This window comes from Bombina bombina, chromosome 6, assembly GCF_027579735.1.
Source record: "Bombina bombina isolate aBomBom1 chromosome 6, aBomBom1.pri, whole genome shotgun sequence".
NCBI lineage: Eukaryota > Metazoa > Chordata > Amphibia > Anura > Bombinatoridae > Bombina > Bombina bombina.
In genome coordinates this window covers 1,154,447,968-1,154,469,637 of record NC_069504.1, presented here as the reverse complement: position 1 = coordinate 1,154,469,637, position 21,670 = coordinate 1,154,447,968, and the positions used below count along the sequence as shown (strand labels likewise).

General features: G+C 44.6%; 1 protein-coding gene across 1 annotated transcript in view; it reads right to left on the bottom strand.

Annotated features, from left to right (window-relative positions):
- EPS8 (epidermal growth factor receptor pathway substrate 8) overlaps window positions 1-21,670 on the bottom strand; it is a 782,257-nt gene that overhangs the window by 454,384 nt on the left and 306,203 nt on the right. The window contains exon 8 of the mRNA XM_053719136.1: window positions 10,460-10,640. Within this exon, the coding sequence (XP_053575111.1) occupies window positions 10,460-10,640 (181 nt within the window). The remainder of the gene's footprint in view (window positions 1-10,459; window positions 10,641-21,670) is intronic.

The following is a 21,670-nucleotide window of genomic DNA, read 5'->3' as shown; positions in this document are numbered from 1 at the left end:
AATTCCCCGCTAAAAAGGTCAGTGGATCTCAACTGGTTTGCCAAACAGAAAGGTGAAATTATATTTGTTCAGGAAACACACTTTCAGTCTGATACCAAACCCAAGTTTTCTTCTAAACAGTACCCAATAGGTCACTTCAGTTCACACACTCATAAAAAAAGAATGGGGTGGAAATTCTACTTCATAAAAATATACACCTACAGAATGTCAGCACATATTCTTATGCAGAAGGGAGATACCTAATCTTAGTAGGTGACCTGTATAATAGGCCAATCACATTAGCAAATGCGTATGCACCAAATAGAGGCCAAGCTAAAAAAAATTAAAAAATTACGGGTAAACTTCTGGAGGTCTCAAAAGGCACCACAATTTTGGCAGGGGATTTCAATGTAGCCCTAAACCTCAAATTAGACAGTTCCCAAGCAAAAAGTTGCTTATCAAACTGCACTATCAGAACAATTACGCATTGCTTAAGATCCTCCTCGCTGCTGGATGTCTGGAGAATACAGCATCTGACTCAGAAAACATACTCTTTTTTCTCAAACCCAAACAGATCCCACTCTAGATTAGACTATATATGTATTGACCAACTAGGTTTAACTTTAGCAAAGGATTCAGATATAGTCCCAATGCCCTGGCCGGACCACTCATCGGTTACGCTAACCCTGGCTTGGCCAAACAGTCCAATAAGAGATTTCTGTTGGAGGTTGGACAATACTCTACTACTGCAAACAAATATCCTTAATAAGATATCACAAACGCTAACTGAATACTTTAGATATAATCAGAACTCATATAGGACCCCCACCATAGTATGGGAAGCCCATAAAGCTGTTATTAGGGGGGAATTCATTAAGCAAAAAGCCATTCTCAATAAATTATACAATCAGGAATATGCTCAATTAACCAAGCGGCTCAATGAGGCCAATAAACTCCACATGGATAATCCCGATTCCCAGGATAGTCTTAAAAACCTCATAATAGTGAGAAAAGATCTGAATAACCTACTAACCAGGGAAGCACATAAACGAGCATATTATTTTAAAAAATTGTATTTCACTGAAGGAAATAGAGCAGGACCACTCTTAGCTAGAACTCGAAAGAAGAAAACATTTGAGAATTATATCCACAAAATTCTAGACAAAACAAATAAGGAAGTTTTTGACTGTAGGGCAATAGCTAATATCTTTAGTGAGTACTATAAAACATATATAACCTTCCATCTAGAGATAGTTCACTCTCACAGGTACAATACATAGGCAAAGCACACCTTCCTGTGATTCCGGAGATGTTGGCCAAGTCCATGAAAGAGCCTATATTAGAGCAAGAGATAGCTGCAGCCTGCAGCTATAAAAAGTCTGCCCACACAGAAAAGCCCAGGTCCAGATGGACTTTCAAACATGTATTATAAAAAATTTCAAACACTGTTAACTCCGCATTTAACAAAACTGTTTAATTCACTAGACGAAGAGAACCACCTATCCCCCCTGTTATTAGAAGTGCATATTACTGTCCTTCACAAAGAGGGTAAGCCCATGACAAGCCCTGGTAGTTATAGGCCAATCTCATTACTTAATGGGGATATAAAAATCTACGCCAAAATATTGGCGAAAAGAATTAACTCTATATTACCATCCATAATATTATTATTATTATTATTATTATTATTATTATCGGTTATTTGTAGAGAGCCAACAGATTCCGCAGCGCTATAATACACTTGGACCAGGCTGGCTTTGTTCCGCACAGGGAGACCAGGGACAACACAATTAGAACAGCTTGCATAATAGATTATGCAAACACACATAATATCCCAATGGCCCTGGTCTCCACTGATGCAGAGAAAGCATTTGATAGGGTGGCATGGCCCTTTCTCAGAAACACCTTACAGGGATTCGGGTTTGGGAACACCATGATCAATAGAATATTTCAATTATACATATTCCCGTCAGCTAGAGTAAAGGTTAACGGAGTCCTTTCTCAAGGATTTCCAATCAATACCGGTACGAGACAAGAGTGCCCACTCTCGCCAATTTTATTCGTACTAGTAATGGAAGTCTTGGCTTCCAAGATTTGCGCTAACACAGATATCATAGGCGTAAATATAGGGCAGAATCACTATAAACTGTCAATGTTTGCAGATGATGTCTTGCTAACATTGACCTCCCCTAAACACTCTCTCCCAGCTCTTATGGAGGAATTTGATCGGTTTAGTGCTTTGTCCAATTTTTTAATCAATCAACAAAAATCAGAGATCATGAGCGTATTTATGACGCGGATGGAGTCTCAAGCTCTCAAAACTATATGCCCATATAAAATACAATATTCGCAACTGAAGTACTTAGGAGTATACTTAACCCCTAAAATAACACAATTATTTGAAGCAAATTATAAGCCACTACAAACTACCATATTGCACACCCTTCAAAATTGGAGAGACAAACCATTGTAATGGTGGGGTAGAATCCAGGCCGTAAAGATGTTAATTCTCCCAAAAATTCTACATATCATCCAAATGGTACCTATCACTCTGCCTAAATTATATCTCTCGCAAATACAAAGAAACATTCACTCATTCATTTGGGGTAAGACAAAACCACGTATCAATACAGCTACACTTCACAGAGCAGTAAGAGAGGGTGGCTTGGGTGTCCCGAGGTTGGAGTCTTACTATTACTCAACAGCATTGCAACACATACTTGACTGGCATCTGAAAAAAGATGCAAAAGCTTGGGTGTCCCTGGAGTCTCAGATTCTTAGGGCCCCAAAGCCCGGCTCCATATGCTGCATTAGCAGAAGTCTTAGACCCACAATCTGCCAAACCTCCCCACTCTATAAACATATATTTGAGACCTGGGACTACCTAGTCCAGAAATACCCAAAGCTTTCCTCACCCCAGTCCCCACTTACCCCAATTTCACCCAATATGAAACTTAGGGAGGTTATGAACCTTTACAGAACACTAGAGTCACGTGGGAACTGCCAGAGTCGATACCAATTATTAACGTGCTAGATAACTGAGTACTTAAGCTCAGTAACCTCAGACAGGATATGACACATGTATTGCATGGTGCCTTTGCTTCCTGGCTAAAATATTCACAACTTACCCACTATTTACACAATAACCATGACAAAAATGATTTGACCAGACCCCCTACCCCCTTTGAAAATGTATGCCTTATGGCCACCCCCATTAAAGGTACCCTTTCTATTGCAAAAAAGCATTAGAGACGGCTATACAAGCTTCCCTCCCAGCATATACCCTACACTGACAGCAAGATTTAGATCTACAGATAGATGAGGAAGCTTGGAGGAAAATTTTTAATAACACCTGTAAATCGTCTACTTCCACAAGAATAATTGAAATGAACTTCAAAATTCTGATGCGTTGGTACTTGACCCCACACAGGCTCCATAGAATATACCCTTCCTCCACAGCATTGTGCTGGAGGGGATGTGGGGGAACAGGAACTATGGCACACATATGGTGGCACTGCCCCAAAATTGAGCCCTTCTGGAAGTTGGTTGAACAGACATTACAGGTACTAGGTGGTACAGAATTTACACTAAAACCAATAGTGGCTTTATTAAACCATCCCTCGAGCTGTAGATGCAAAATTCACCAAAACTTAATACAAATATGCCTGAATAGTGCAAAGTCGTTAATAGCACTAAACTGGAAGTCAACCCTTATACCCACAATTCAGCAATGGATATTGAAAACCACAGACACAATAACCTTAGAGCAATACAGTTATTATAAAAGAAACCAGCTAGCTATGTTCCTAGATATGAAATTATATTGGGAAACAATGTTGAAATTGATTGACACAACTAGAATAAATCTTTAGGATAAAGGAAAATAATCATTTGATGATGCAAACAGATACAACAATTTGAAAAGAAAGAGGGCCCCCATACCTAGATTTTACACTTCATTTTTCGCACCCAACACACCACATAGGCAACTACAGACTAGACTCATTAAGTTATGAAATATGTTCTACTGGTTTATCATCGTTATTTTTACCACTGTTATTGTTAAATTGTTTAATATGGTTTATCAAGCTTATATGACAGTTTTGAAAAGATCACACTACATTGGAGTAGCAACCTATGTATACTACCGATGTCCTACAAAGAGCTCCTTGGAATTGGAAAAGTCCTTGAGATTCCTAGATATAGGGATCATGCATTCAGACTATACTAAGAGCTTAGCGGAAGTACTAACCGCACATTAGTTAACAAATGTTTTGTTACATAGAGATGATAAATGTAATGAATCTATGCATCTATTGATAAACAATTTGTCACTCGCTAATGTGTTAATACTGTATGGAAATCCAATAAAAATTATACAAATAAATAAATAAATAAATAAATAAAGAACAGCCAGCTGAAAAAATAACACACAACCCAAAATATACGTTTATTCTTTAAATGGCAAGAAAAACTTAAAACATCAGCAGAAGGAAGAATCAAACTGAAACAGCTGCCTGAAGAACTTTTCTACCAAAAACCTTCTGAAGAAGCACATACATCAAAACGGTAGAATTTAGTAAATGTATGTAAAGAAGAACAAGTTGCCGTTCTGCAAATTTGATCAACTGAAGCTTCATTCTTAAAAGCCCATAAAGTGGAGACTGATCTAGTAGAATGAGCTGTAATTCTCTGAGGCGGGGCCTGACCCGACTCCAAATAAGCTTGATGGAGCAAAAGCTTTAGCCAAGAAAATAGCAGAAGCTTTCTGACCTTTCCTAGGACTAGAAAATATAACAAATAGACTAGAAGTCTTCCTGAAATATTTAGTAGCTTCAACATAATATTTCAAAGCTCTCACCACATCCAAAGAATGTAAGGATCTTTCCAAAGAATTCTTAGGATTAGGACACAAGGAAGGGACAACAATTTCTCTACTAATAATGTTAGAATTCACAACTTTAGGTAAAAATTTAAATGAAGTCCTCAAAACAGCCTTATCCTGATGAAAAATCAGAAAAGGAGATTCACAAGAAAGAACAGATAGCTCAGAAACTCTTCTAGCAGAACAGATGGCCAAAAGGAACAACACTTTCCAAGAAAGTAGTTTAATGTCCAAAGAATGCATAGGCTCAAATGGAGGAGCCTGTAACTCCTTCAAAACCAAATTAAGACTCCAAGGAGGATAAATTGATTTAATGGCTTAATACGAACTAAAGCCTGTACAAAACAGTGAATATCAGGAAGTTTAGCAATCTTTCTGTGAAATAAAACATAAAGAGCAGAGATTTGTCCATTCAAGGAACTTGCAGACAAACCCTTATTCAAACCATCCTGAAGAAACTGTAAAATTCTAGGGATTCTAAAAGAATGCCAAGATAATTGAGAAGAACAGCATGAAATGTAGGTCTTCCAAACTCAATAATAAATCTTTCTGGAGACAGATTTAGGAGCTTGTAACATAGTATTAATCACTGAGTTAGAGAAACCTCTATGACTTAGTACTAAACGTTCAATTTCCATACCTTCAAATTTAATGATTTGAGATCCTGATGGAAAAACGGACCTTGAGACAGTAGGTCTGGCCTTAACGGAAGTGGCCAAAGTTGGTAACTGGACATTCGAACAAGATCCACATACCAAAACCTGTGAGGCCATGCTGGAGCCACCAGCAACACAAACAATTGTTCCATGATGATTTTGGATATTACTCTTGGAAGAAGAAGAGGCTGGAAAATGTAAGCAGGATGATAACACCAAGGAAGTGTCAGCGCATCCACTGCTTCCGCCTAAACATCCCTGGACCTGGACAGGTATCTGGGAAGTTTCTTGTTTAGATGAGAGGCCATGAGATCTATCTCTGGAAGACCCCATATCTGAACAATCTGAGAAAACACATCTGGATGGAGAGACCACTCCCCTGGATGTAAAGTCTGATGGCTGAGATAATCCGCCTCCCAATTGTCTACACCTGGGATATGCACTGCAGAGATTAGACAGGAGCTGGACTCTGCCCAAGCAAGTATCCGAGATACTTCTTTCATAGCTTGAGGACTGTGAGTCCCACCCTGATGATTGACATAAGCCACAGTTGTGATATTGTCTGTCTGAAAGCAAATGAATGGTTCTCTCTTCAACAGAGGCCAAAACTGAAAACTCTGAAAATTGCACGGAGTTCTAAAATATTGATTGGTAATCTCGCCTCTTGAGATTTCCAAACCCCTTGTGCTGTCAGAGATCCCCAAACAGCTCCCCAACCTGAAAGACTTGTGTCTGTAGTGATCACAGTCCAGGTTGGCAGAACAAAAGAAGCCCCTTGAACTAAACACTGGTGATTTAACCATCACGTCAGAGAGTGTCGAACATTGGGATTTAAGGATATTAACTGTGATATCTTTGGATAATCCCTGCACCATTGATTCAGCATACAAAGCTGGAGAGGTTTCATGTGAAAACGAGCAAAAGGAATCGCGTCCGATGCTGCAGTCATGAGGCCTATAACTTCCATGCACATAGCCACTGAAGGGAATGACTGAGACTGAAGGTGCCGACAGGCTGCAACCAATTTCAAACGTCTCTTGTCTGTTAGAGACAAAGTCAGGGACACTGAATCTATCTGGAAACCTAAAAAGGTGACCCTTGTCTGAGGAATCAAGAAACTCTTTGGTAAATTGATCCTCCAACCATGTTTTTGAAGAAACAACACTAGTTGATTTGTGTGAGATTCTGCAGAAAGTAAAGATTGAGCTAGTACCAAGATATTGTCCAAATAAGGAAACACCGCAATACCCTGTTCTCTGATTACAGAGAGTAGGGCACCTAGAACCTTTGAAAAATGTTTTGGAGCTGTTGCTAGGCCAAATGGAAGAGCAACAAATTGGTAATGCTTGTCTAGAAAAGAGAATCTCAGGAACTGATAATGTTCTGGATGAATCGGAATATGAAGGTATGCATCCTGCAAGTCTATTGTAGACATATAATGTCCTTGCTGAACAAAAGGCAGAATAGTCCTTATAGTTACCATCTTGAAAGTTGGTACTCTTACATAACGATTCAAATTTTTCAGATCCAGAACTGGTCTGAATGAATTTTCCTTCTTTGGGACAATGAATAGATTTGAATAAAACCCCAGACCTTGTTCCCGAAAAGGAAACGGCATGATTACCCCTGAAGCATCCAGGTCTGAAACACACTTCAGGAAAGCCTGAGCATTTACTGGATTTGCTGGGATATGTGAGAGAAAAAATCTTCTCACAGGAGGTCTTACTCTGAATCCTATTCAATACCCTTGAGAGACAATGCTCTGAATCCATTGATTTTGGACAGAATTTATCCAAATATCCTTGAAAAAATATTGGAAACAGATTCCTTGGGGGAAGGATTAGATTTTTGTTCCTTATTTTGACGAAAGGAACGAAAACGGCTAGAAGCCTTAGATTTACCCTTATGTTTTTTATCCTGAGGCAGAAAAAAACCCTTTCCTCCAGTAAAAACTGAAATAATAGAATCCAACTGAGAACCAAATAAATTATTACCTTGGAAAGAAAGAGATAATAATCTAGACTTAGATGTCATATTAGCATTCCAAGATTTAAGCCATAAAGCTCTTCTAGCTAAAATAGCTAAAGACATGGATCTAACATCAATTTTGATAATATCAAAAATGGCATCACAAATAAAATGATTAGCATGTTGCACTAAGCAAACAATACTAGATATGTCAGAATCCAATTCTTGTTGCCCTAAATTCTCCAACCAAAAAGTTGATTCAGCCGCAACATCAGCCAAAGAAATTGCAGGCCTGAGAAGATGACCTGAATATAAATAGACTTTCCTTAGATAGGATTCAAGTTTCCTATCTAAAGGATCTTTAAAAGAAGTACTATCTTCCATAGGAATAGTGGTACGTTTAGCAAAAGTAGAAATAGCCGCATCAACTTTGGGGATCTTTTCCCAAAACTCTATAGAAATTGCTGGTAAAGGATACAATTTTTTACACCTTGAAGAAGGAATAAAAGGAGAACCTGGGTTATTCCATTCCTTAAAAATCATATCAGAAATAGCATCAGGAATAGGAAAAACCTCTGGAGTAACCACAGGAGGTTTAAAAACAGCATTTAAACGTTTACTAGTCTTAATGTCAAGAGGACTGGCTTCCTCAATATCCAAAGTAATTAACACTTCTTTTAACAAAGAACGAATATACTCTATTTTAAACAAATAAATAGATTTGTCAGTGTCAATATCTGATCAGATAGATCCTCATCAGAGGAGGATAAATCATTATGTTGTCGGTCATTTGAAATTTCATCAACTTTATGAGAAGTTTTAAAAGACCTTTTACGTTTATTAGAAGGCGGAAATGCAGACAAAGCCTTCTGAATAGATTCAGTAACAAATTCTTTAAAATTCATAGGTATATCATGTACATTAGAAGTTGTAGGAACTGCAAATGACATTGTACTATTACTGATGGATACATTCTCTGCATGTAAAAGTTTATCATGACAACTATTACAAATGACATTTGGAGATATCATTTCCACAATCTTACAACAAATGCACTTACCTTTGGTAGAACCGATGTCAAGCAGCAAAGTTCCAACAGATACTTCTGAGGCAGGATCAGATTGAGACATCTTGCAAAATGTAAAAGAAAAAACAACATATAAAGCAAAATTATCAATTTCCTTATATGGGAAAAAATGCATAGCCCTCTGACATAGAAAAAAACAAGAGGCAAATAGCAATGGGGTAATAAATTAATGAAAAATTTGGCACCAAGTATGACGCACAATGTAACTGAAATTTTTTTTTTAGAGTCAACAACATCCGGAAATGACACACTTGCGTCACTAACGACGCAACCTTGTGTAAAGGCTCAGCATCAACTACGACGCCGGAAATGATGAACTTGCGTCAACGGACGTACTTTTGCGCCAAGAATGATGCAATAAAGTCTAGAATTTGGCACACCCGTGGGCCTAGTACTGCCCGCAATTTGCAAGAAAAATGTAGTCAATCAGAAAAAAAGACTAAAACCCCAGGTAAGAGAAAATATTTCTTAATATGTTTATTTTCCCCCAAATATGAAACTGACAGTCTGCACAAGGAAATACATGAACCTGACTTATGGCAAATATAAGTACAATACATATATTTAGAACTTTATATAAATGCATAAAGTGCCAGACCATAGCTGGGGTGTCTTAAGGAATAAAAAACATACTTACCCAAAGACACCCATCCACATATAGCAGATAGCCAAACCAGTACTGAAACAGTTATCAGTAGAGGTAATGGTATATGAGAGTATATTGTCAATCTGAAAAGGGAGGTAGGAGATGAATCTCTACGACCGATAACAGAGAACCTATGAAATAGACCCCATTAGGGAAATCATTGCATTCAATAGGTGATACTCCCTTCACATCCCTCTGACATTCACTGTACTCTGAGAGGAATCGGGCTTCAACAATGCTGAGAAGCGCATATCAACGTAGAAATCTTAGCACAAACTTACTTCACCACCTCCATAGGAGGCAAAGTTTGTAAAACTGAATTGTGGGTGTGGTGGGGGGTCTATTTTATGCTTGCATTTAGTGTATTGTAGAAAGTGTTACTGTCCATTATTAGAGGATCTCACTATCCCTCTAACTTGACTGTGCTCCAGCTCCTCCCACCAGCAGCACCAGCATTTAAGGAAGTGTTTATTTTCTCTATCCAGGGGGAACTTAGTTCATTCTGCAAAAATAATAGAGGAACTCCCTTCCCATGCGTTCCCACTGGACTTGACCCCTGCCTAATGGCAATCATATTTACCCACAGACCCTAAGTCTTACCTACTAGGCAATCAGACTGAGAACATTCTGAGGGGTCTCATGCTCCCTTGCAAAATGGCTCTATTACAGCTTCCTATTAAGCTCACATTGGGAGAAGAGAAATATCTCCACTTGTTGTTACTTCATAAGGATCCTTGAATCCAGAAACTTCAGACTGCAAAAGTTAGACCTCTTCAAAGTGTCAAAATGAAGTGCAACCCCAGATGTATAATGAGGGTCATCATCTTTAATGTATATTAGCTTAATTATATGTATGGAACAAACTACTACACAACCACTTCTTCACAGTGACTGATTCACCCTAAAGCGATTGTTACAGAGATATATTGTCATGGCACGTGTTCCCTTGTCTCATGTATATATTGTGTTCAACTTAGTGATGGGAAAGTTCTGCAGAAAGGACACAAAATAAAATGTAGAAAATAGGGATTGAGGAGCACGTCAGTGGTATGTGATAGACTAGAGACCTAGGCAAGATGGCCCCACCAAATGTGCACCGTAGGGGGTGTGAATCAGGTGCAAAAATGGCTTCTAGTTTTAGTTTGCTCTGTAGAAGGTATTTATAGCAAAGTGTGTCTGGGCCTTAATCTATGACAATGTTTAGTTGCGTCTTCAGCGGAATTGCTCAGGTCACTAACCTCCATTAATTTATTTATTTCTGGTTTACGCTGAAGCTCTGAAACGATTCCTACAGGTTCAGCCACATAATTCAGCTGCTGTTCTTTTGGGATCCCAACAAAGGTTAATGATGGTGGTTCCCAGCCGTTCCTGAAACGCGGGATGTACGGGGGAATAAACTGGTCCTTTGGCCACTCGGCTCTACAGAGAGAAAAGAAAGGATTACACGGGGAAATGCTCTGTGTAAATGATATTACCCCACACCCTACATGAGGATCACAGCACATGGTCAGGTTACACACACATACTACAGGGGGATCACAGCACACAGTCAGGTTACACACACATACTACAGGGGGATCACAGCACACGGTCAGGTTACACACACATACTACAGGGGGATCACAGCACACGGTCAGGTTACACACACATACTACATGAGGATCACAGCACATGGTCAGGTTACACACACATACTACATGAGGATCACAGCACATGGTCAGGTTACACACACATACTACAGGGGGATCACAGCACACGGTCAGGTTACACACACATACTACATGAGGATCACAGCACACGGTCAGGTTACACACACATACTACAGGGGGATCACATCACACGGTCAGGTTACACACACATACTACAGGGGGGATCACAGCACACGGTCAGGTTACACACACATACTACATGAGGATCACAGCACATGGTCAGGTTACACACACATACTACAGGGGGATCACAGCACACAGTCAGGTTACACACACATACTACAGGGGGATCACAGCACACAGTCAGGTTACACACACATACTACAGGGGGATCACAGCACACGTTCCGGTTACACACACATACTACAGGGGGATCACAGCACACAGTCAGGTTACACACACACACTACAGGGGGATCACAGCACACGGTCCGGTTACACACACATACTACAGGGGGGATCACAGCACACGGTCAGGTTACACACACATACTACAGGGGGATCACAGCACACGGTCAGGTTACACACACATACTACAGGGGGATCACATCACACGGTCAGGTTACACACACATACTACAGGGGGATCACAGCACACAGTCAGGTTACACACACATACTACAGGGGGATCACAGCACATGGTCAGGTTACACACACATACTACAGGGGGATCTCAGCACACGGTCAGGTTACACACACATACTACAGGGGGATCACAGCACACAGTCAGGTTACACACACATAATACAGGGGGATCACAGCACACGGTCAGGTTACACACACATACTACAGGGGGATCACAGCACACAGTCAGGTTACACACACATACTACAGGGGGATCACAGCACACGGTCAGGTTACACACACATACTACATGAGGATCACAGCACATGGTCAGGTTACACACACATACTACATGAGGATCACAGCACATGGTCAGGTTACACACACATACTACAGGGGGGATCACAGCACACGGTCAGGTTACACACACATACTACATGAGGATCACAGCACATGGTCAGGTTACACACACATACTACAGGGGGGATCACAGCACACGGTCAGGTTACACACACATACTACAGGGGGGATCACAGCACATGGTCAGGTTACACACACATACTACAGGGGGATCACAGCACATGGTCAGGTTACACACACATACTACAGGGGGGATCACAGCACACGGTCAGGTTACACACACATACTACATGAGGATCACAGCACACGGTCAGGTTACACACACATACTACATGAGGATCACAGCACATGGTCAGGTTACACACACATACTACAGGGGGGATCACAGCACACGGTCAGGTTACACACACATACTACATGAGGATCACAGCACACAGTCAGGTTACACACACATACTACAGGGGGATCACAGCACACGGTCAGGTTACACACACATACTACAGGGGGATCACAGCACACAGTCAGGTTACACACACATACTACAGGGGGATCACAGCACACAGTCAGGTTACACACACATACTACAGGGGGATCACAGCACACGGTCAGGTTACACACACATACTACAGGGGGGATCACAGCACATGGTCAGGTTACACACACATACTACAGGGGGATCACAGCACATGGTCAGGTTACACACACATACTACAGGGGGGATCACAGCACACGGTCAGGTTACACACACATACTACATGAGGATCACAGCACATGGTCAGGTTACACACACATACTACAGGGGGGATCACAGCACACAGTCAGGTTACACACACATACTACAGGGGGATCTCAGCACACGGTCAGGTTACACACACATACTACAGGGGGATCACAGCACACGGTCAGGTTACACACACATACTACAGGGGGATCACAGCACACAGTCAGGTTACACACACATACTACAGGGGGATCACAGCACACGGTCAGGTTACACACACATACTACAGGGGGATCACAGCACATGGTCAGGTTACACACACATACTACATGAGGATCACAGCACACAGTCAGGTTACACACACATACTACAGGGGGATCTCAGCACACGGTCAGGTTACACACACATACTACAGGGGGATCACAGCACACGGTCAGGTTACACACACATACTACAGGGGGATCACAGCACACAGTCAGGTTACACACACATACTACAGGGGGATCACAGCACACAGTCAGGTTACACACACATACTACAGGGGGATCACAGCACACAGTCAGGTTACACACACATACTACAGGGGGATCTCAGCACACGGTCAGGTTACACACACATACTACAGGGGGATCACAGCACACGGTCAGGTTACACACACATACTACAGGGGGATCACAGCACACAGTCAGGTTACACACACATACTACAGGGGGATCACAGCACACAGTCAGGTTACACACACATACTACAGGGGGATCACAGCACACTGTCAGGTTACACACACATACTACAGGGGGATCACAGCACACGGTCAGGTTACACACACATACTACAGGGGGATCACAGCACACAGTCAGGTTACACACACATACTACAGGGGGATCACAGCACACGGTCAGGTTACACACACATACTACAGGGGGATCACAGCACACAGTCAGGTTACACACACATACTACAGAGGGATCACAGCACACAGTCAGGTTACACACACATACTACAGGGGGATCACAGCACATGGTCAGGTTACACACACATACTACAGGGGGATCACAGCACACGGTCAGGTTACACACACATACTACAGGGGGATCACAGCACACAGTCAGGTTACACACACATACTACAGGGGGATCACAGCACACAGTCAGGTTACACACACATACTACAGGGGGATCACAGCACACAGTCAGGTTACACACACATACTACAGGGGGATCACAGCACAAGGTCAGGTTACACACACATACTACAGGGGGATCACAGCACACAGTCAGGTTACACACACATACTACAGGAGGATCACAGCACACAGTCAGGTTACACACACATACTACAGGGGATCACAGCACACAGTCAGGTTACACACACATACTACAGGGGGATCACAGCACACAGTCAGGTTACACACACATACTACAGGGGATCACAGCACACAGTCAGGTTACACACACATACTACAGGGGGATCACAGCACACAGTCAGGTTACACACACATACTACAGGGGGATCACAGCACACAGTCAGGTTACACACACATACTACAGGGGGATCACAGCACACGGTCAGGTTACACACACATACTACAGGGGGATCACAGCACACAGTCAGGTTACACACACATACTACAGGGGGATCACAGCACACAGTCAGGTTACACACACATACTACAGGGGGATCACAGCACACGGTCAGGTTACACACACATACTACAGGGGGATCACAGCACACAGTCAGGTTACACACACATACTACAGGGGGATCACAGCACACGGTCAGGTTACACACACATACTACAGGGGGATCACAGCACACGGTCAGGTTACACACACATACTACAGGGGGATCACAGCACACAGTCAGGTTACACACACATACTACAGGGGGATCACAGCACACAGTCAGGTTACACACACATACTACAGGGGATCACAGCACACGGTCAGGTTACACACACATACTACAGGGGGATCACAGCACACGGTCAGGTTACACACACATACTACAGGGGGATCACAGCACACAGTCAGGTTACACACACATACTACAGGGGGATCACAGCACAAGGTCAGGTTACACACACATACTACAGGGGGATCACAGCACACAGTCAGGTTACACACACATACTACAGAGGGATCACAGCACACGGTCAGGTTACACACACATACTACAGGGGGATCACAGCACACAGTCAGGTTACACACACATACTACAGAGGGATCACAGCACACGGTCAGGTTACACACACATACTACAGAGGGATCACAGCACACAGTCAGGTTACACACACATACTACAGAGGGATCACAGCACACGGTCAGGTTACACACACATACTACAGGGGGATCACAGCACACAGTCAGGTTACACACACATACTACAGGGGGATCACAGCACACAGTCAGGTTACACACACATACTACAGGGGGATCACAGCACACGGTCAGGTTACACACACATACTACAGGGGGATCACAGCACACGGTCAGGTTACACACACATACTACAGGGGGATCACAGCACACAGTCAGGTTACACACACATACTACAGGGGGATCACAGCACACGGTCAGGTTACACACACATACTACAGGGGGATCACAGCACACGTTCCGATAACACACATACTACAGGGGGATCACAGCACACGGTCCGGTTACACACACATACTACAGGGGGATCACAGCACATGGTCAGGTTACACACACATACTACAGGGGGATCACAGCACACGGTCAGGTTACACACACATACTACAGCGGGATCACAGCACACGGTCCGGTTACACACACATACTACAGGGGGATCACAGCACACAGTCAGGTTACACACACATACTACAGGGGGATCACAGCACACAGTCAGGTTACACACACATACTACAGGGGGATCATAGCACACGGTCAGGTTACACACACATACTACAGGGGGATCACAGCACACGGTCAGGTTACACACACATACTACAGGGGGATCACAGCACACAGTCAGGTTACACACACATACTACAGGGGGATCACAGCACACGGTCAGGTTACACACACATACTACAGGGGGATCACAGCACACGGTCAGGTTACACACACATACTACAGGGGGATCACAGCACACGGTCAGGTTACACACACATACTACAGGGGGATCACAGCACATGGTCAGGTTACACACACATACTACAGGGGGATCACAGCACACGGTCAGGTTACACACACATACTACAGCGGGATCACAGCACACGGTCAGGTTACACACACATACTACAGGGGGATCACAGCACACGGTCAGGTTACACACACATACTACAGGGGGATCACAGCACACAGTCAGGTTACACACACATACTACAGGGGGATCACAGCACACAGTCAGGTTACACACACATACTACAGGGGGATCACAGCACACAGTCAGGTTACACACACATACTACAGGGGATCACAGCACACAGTCAGGTTACACACACATACTACAGGAGGATCACAGCACACAGTCAGGTTACACACACATACTACAGGGGGATCACAGCACACAGTCAGGTTACACACACATACTACAGGGGGATCACAGCATACAGTCAGGTTACACACACATACTACATGAGGATCACAGCACATGGTCAGGTTACACACACATACTACAGGGGGATCACAGCACACAGTCAGGTTACACACACATACTACAGGGGGATCACAGCACACGGTCAGGTTACACACACATACTACAGGGGGATCACAGCACATGGTCAGGTTACACACACATACTACAGGGGGATCACAGCACACAGCCTGGTTACACACACATACTACAGGGGGATCACAGCACACAGTCAGGTTACACACACATACTACAGGGGGATCACAGCACACAGTCAGGTTACACACACATACTACAGGGGGATCACAGCACACAGTCAGGTTACACACACATACTACAGGGGTGATCACAGCACACAGTCAGGTTACACACACATACTACAGCGGGATCACAGCACACGGTCAGGTTACACACACATACTACAGGGGGATCACAGCACATGGTGAGGTTACACACACATACTACAGGGGGATCACAGCACACGGTCAGGTTACACACACATACTACAGGGGGATCACAGCACACAGTCAGGTTACACACACATGCTACAGGGGGATCACAGCACACAGTCAGGTTACACACACATACTACAGGGGGATCACAGCACACAGTCAGGTTACACACACATACTACAGGGGGATCACAGCACATGGTCAGGTTACACACACATACTACAGGGGGATCACAGCACACGGTCCGGTTACACACACATACTACAGGGGGATCACAGCACACAGGTTACACACACATACTACAGGGGGATCACAGCACACAGTCAGGTTACACACACATACTACAGGGGGATCACAGCACACAGTCAGGTTACACACACATACTACAGGGGTGATCACAGCACACAGTCAGGTTACACACACATACTACAGCGGGATCACAGCACACGGTCAGGTTACACACACATACTACAGGGGGATCACAGCACACGGTCAGGTTACACACACATACTACAGGGGGATCACAGCACACAGTCAGGTTACACACACATACTACAGGGGGATCACATCACACGGTCAGGTTACACACACATACTACAGGGGGATCACAGCACACAGTCAGGTTACACACACATACTACAGGGGGATCACAGCACACAGTTAGGATACACACACATACTACAGGGGGATCACAGCACACAGTCAGGTTACACACACATACTACAGGGGGATCACAGCACACAGTCAGGTTACACACACATACTACAGGGGGATCACAGCACACAGTCAGGTTACACACACATACTACAGGGGGATCACAGCACACGGTCAGGTTACACACACATACTACAGGGGGATCACAGCACACAGTCAGGTTACACACACACACTACAGGGGGATCACAGCACACAGTCAGGTTACACACACATACTACAGGGGGATCACAGCACACGGTCAGGTTACACACACATACTACAGGGGGATCACAGCACACAGTCAGGTTACACACACATACTACATGAGGATCACAGCACACGGTCAGGTTACACACACATACTACAGGGGGATCACATCACACGGTCAGGTTACACACACATACTACAGGGGGATCACAGCACACGGTCAGGTTACACACACATACTACAGGGGGATCACAGCACACGTTCCGATAACACACACATACTACAGGGGGATCACAGCACACGGTCAGGTTACACACACATACTACATGAGGATCACAGCACACGGTCAGGTTACACACACATACTACAGGGGGATCACAGCACACGGTTAGGTTACACACACATACTACAGGGGGATCACAGCACACGGTCAGGTTACACACACATACTACAGGGGGATCACAGCACACAGTTAGGATACACACACATACTACAGAGGGATCACAGCACACAGTCAGGTTACACACACATACTACAGAGGGATCACAGCACACGGTCAGGAGGTTACACACACATACTACAGGGGGATCACAGCACACAGTCAGGTTACACACACATACTACAGGGGGATCACAGCACACAGTCAGGTTACACACACATACTACAGGGGGATCACAGCACACGGTCAGGTTACACACACATACTACAGCGGGATCACAGCACACGGTCAGGTTACACACACACACTACAGAGGGATCACAGCACACAGTCAGGTTACACACACACACTACAGTGGGAACACAGCACACGGTCAGGTTACACACACATACTACAGGGGGATCACATCACACGGTCAGGTTACACACACACACTACAGTGGGAACACAGCACATGGTGAGGTTACACACACATACTACAGGGAAATCACAGCACACGGTCAGGTTACACACACATACTACAGGGGGATCACATCACAAGGTCAGGTTACACACACATACTACAGGGGGATCACAGCACACGGTCAGGTTACACACACATACTACAGGGGGATCACAGCACACGGTCAGGTTACACACACATACTACAGAGGGATCACAGCACACAGTCAGGTTACACACACATACTACAGAGGGATCACAGCACACGTTCCGATAACACACACATACTACAGGGGGATCACAGCACACGGTCAGGTTACACACACATACTACAGGGGGATCACAGCACACAGTCAGGTTACACACACATACTACAGGGGGATCACAGCACACGGTCAGGTTACACACACATACTACAGCGGGATCACAGCACATGGTCAGGTTACACACACATACTACAGGGGGATCACAGCACAAGGTCAGGTTACACACACATACTACAGGGGGATCACAGCACACGGTCAGGTTACACACACATACTACAGGGGGATCACAGCACACAGTCAGGTTACACACACATACTACAGAGGGATCACAGCACACGGTCAGGTTACACACACATACTACAGGGGGATCACAGCACACGGTCAGGTTACACACACATACTACAGGGGGGATCACAGCACACAGTCAGGTTACACACACATACTACAGGGGGATCACAGCACACGGTCACGTTACACACACATACTACAGAGGGATCACAGCACACAGTCAGGTTACACACACATACTACAGGGGGATCACAGCACACGTTCCGATAACACACATACTACAGGGGGATCACAGCACACGTTCCGATAACACACATACTACAGGGGGATCACAGCACACAGTCAGGTTACACACACATACTACAGGGGTGATCACAGCACACAGTCAGGTTACACACACATACTACAGGGGGATCACAGCACACGGTCAGGTTACACACACATACTACAGGGGGATCACAGCACACAGTCAGGTTACACACACATACTACAGGGGGATCACATCACACGGTCAGGTTACACACACATACTACAGGGGGATCACAGCACACAGTCAGGTTACACACACATGCTACAGGGGGATCACAGCACACAGTCAGGTTACACACACATACTACAGGGGGATCACAGCACACGGTCAGGTTACACACACATACTACAGGGGGATCACAGTACACGGTCAGGTTACACACAAATATTACAGGGGGATCACAGCACACAGTCAGGTTACACACACATACTACAGCGGGATCACAGCACACAGTCAGGTTACACACACATGCTACAGGGGGATCACAGCACACAGTCAGGTTACACACACATGCTACAGGGGGATCACAGCACACAGTCAGGTTACACACACATACTACAGGGGGATCTCAGCACACGGTCAGGTTACACACACATACTACAGCGGGATCACAGCACACGGTCAGGTTACACACACATACTACAGGGGGATCACAGCACACGGTCAGGTTACACACACATACTACAGGGGGATCACAGCACACGGTCAGGTTACACACACATACTACAGGGGGATCACAGCACACGGTCAGGTTACACACACATACTACAGGGGGATCACAGCACACGGTTAGGTTACACACACATACTACAGGGGGATCACAGCACACGGTCAGGTTACACACACATACTACAGGGGGATCACAGCACACGGTCAGGTTACACACACATACTACAGGGGGATCACAGCACATGGTCAGGTTACACACACATACTACAGGGGGATCACAGCACACAGTCAGGTTACACACACATACTACAGAGGGATCACAGCACACAGTCAGGTTACACACACATACTACAGGGGGATCACAGCACACAGTCAGGTTACACACACATACTACAGAGGGATCACAGCACACGTTCCGATAACACACACATACTACAGGGGGATCACAGCACACGTTCCGATAACACACACATACTACAGGGGGATCACAGCACACAGTCAGGTTACACACACATACTACAGGGGGATCACAGCACACGGTCAGGTTACACACACATACTACAGCGGGATCACAGCACATGGTCAGGTTACACACACATACTACAGGGGGATAAAATCACACAGTCAGGTTACACACACATACTACAGGGGGATCACAGCACACGGTCAGGTTACACACACATACTACAGGGGGATCACAGCACACAGTCAGGTTACACACACATACTACAGAGGGATCACAGCACACGGTCAGGTTACACACACATACTACAGGGGGATCACAGCACACGGTCAGGTTACACACACATACTACAGGGGGGATCACAGCACACAGTCAGGTTACACACACTTACTACAGGGGGATCACAGCACACGGTCACGTTACACACACATACTACAGAGGGATCACAGCACACGTCAGGTTACACACACATACTACAGGGGGATCACAGCACACGTTCCGATAACACACACATACTACAGGGGGATCACAGCACACGTTCCGATAACACACATACTACAGGGGGATCACAGCACACAGTCAGGTTACACACACATACTACAGGGGTGATCACAGCACACAGTCAGGTTACACACACATACTACAGGGGGATCACAGCACACGGTCAGGTTACACACACATACTACAGGGGGATCACAGCACACAGTCAGGTTACACACACATACTACAGGGGGATCACATCACAACGGTCAGGTTACACACACATACTACAGGGGGATCACAGCACACAGTCAGGTTACACACACATGCTACAGGGGGATCACAGCACACAGTCAGGTTACACACACATACTACAGGGGGATCACAGCACACGGTCAGGTTACACACACATACTACAGGGGGATCACCCGTACACGGTCAGGTTACACACAAATATTACAGGGGGATCACAGCACACAGTCAGGTTACACACACATACTACAGCGGGATCACAGCACACAGTCAGGTTACACACACCATGCTACAGGGGGATCACAGCACACAGTCAGGTTACACCACACATGCTACAGGGGGATCACAGCACACAGTCAGGTTACACACACATACTACAGGGGGATCTCAGCACACGGTCAGGTTACACACACCATACTACAGCGGGATCACAGCACACGGTCAGGTTACACACAACATACTACAGGGGGATCACAGCACACGGTCAGGTTACACACACATACTACAGGGGGATCACAGCACACGGTCAGGTTACACACA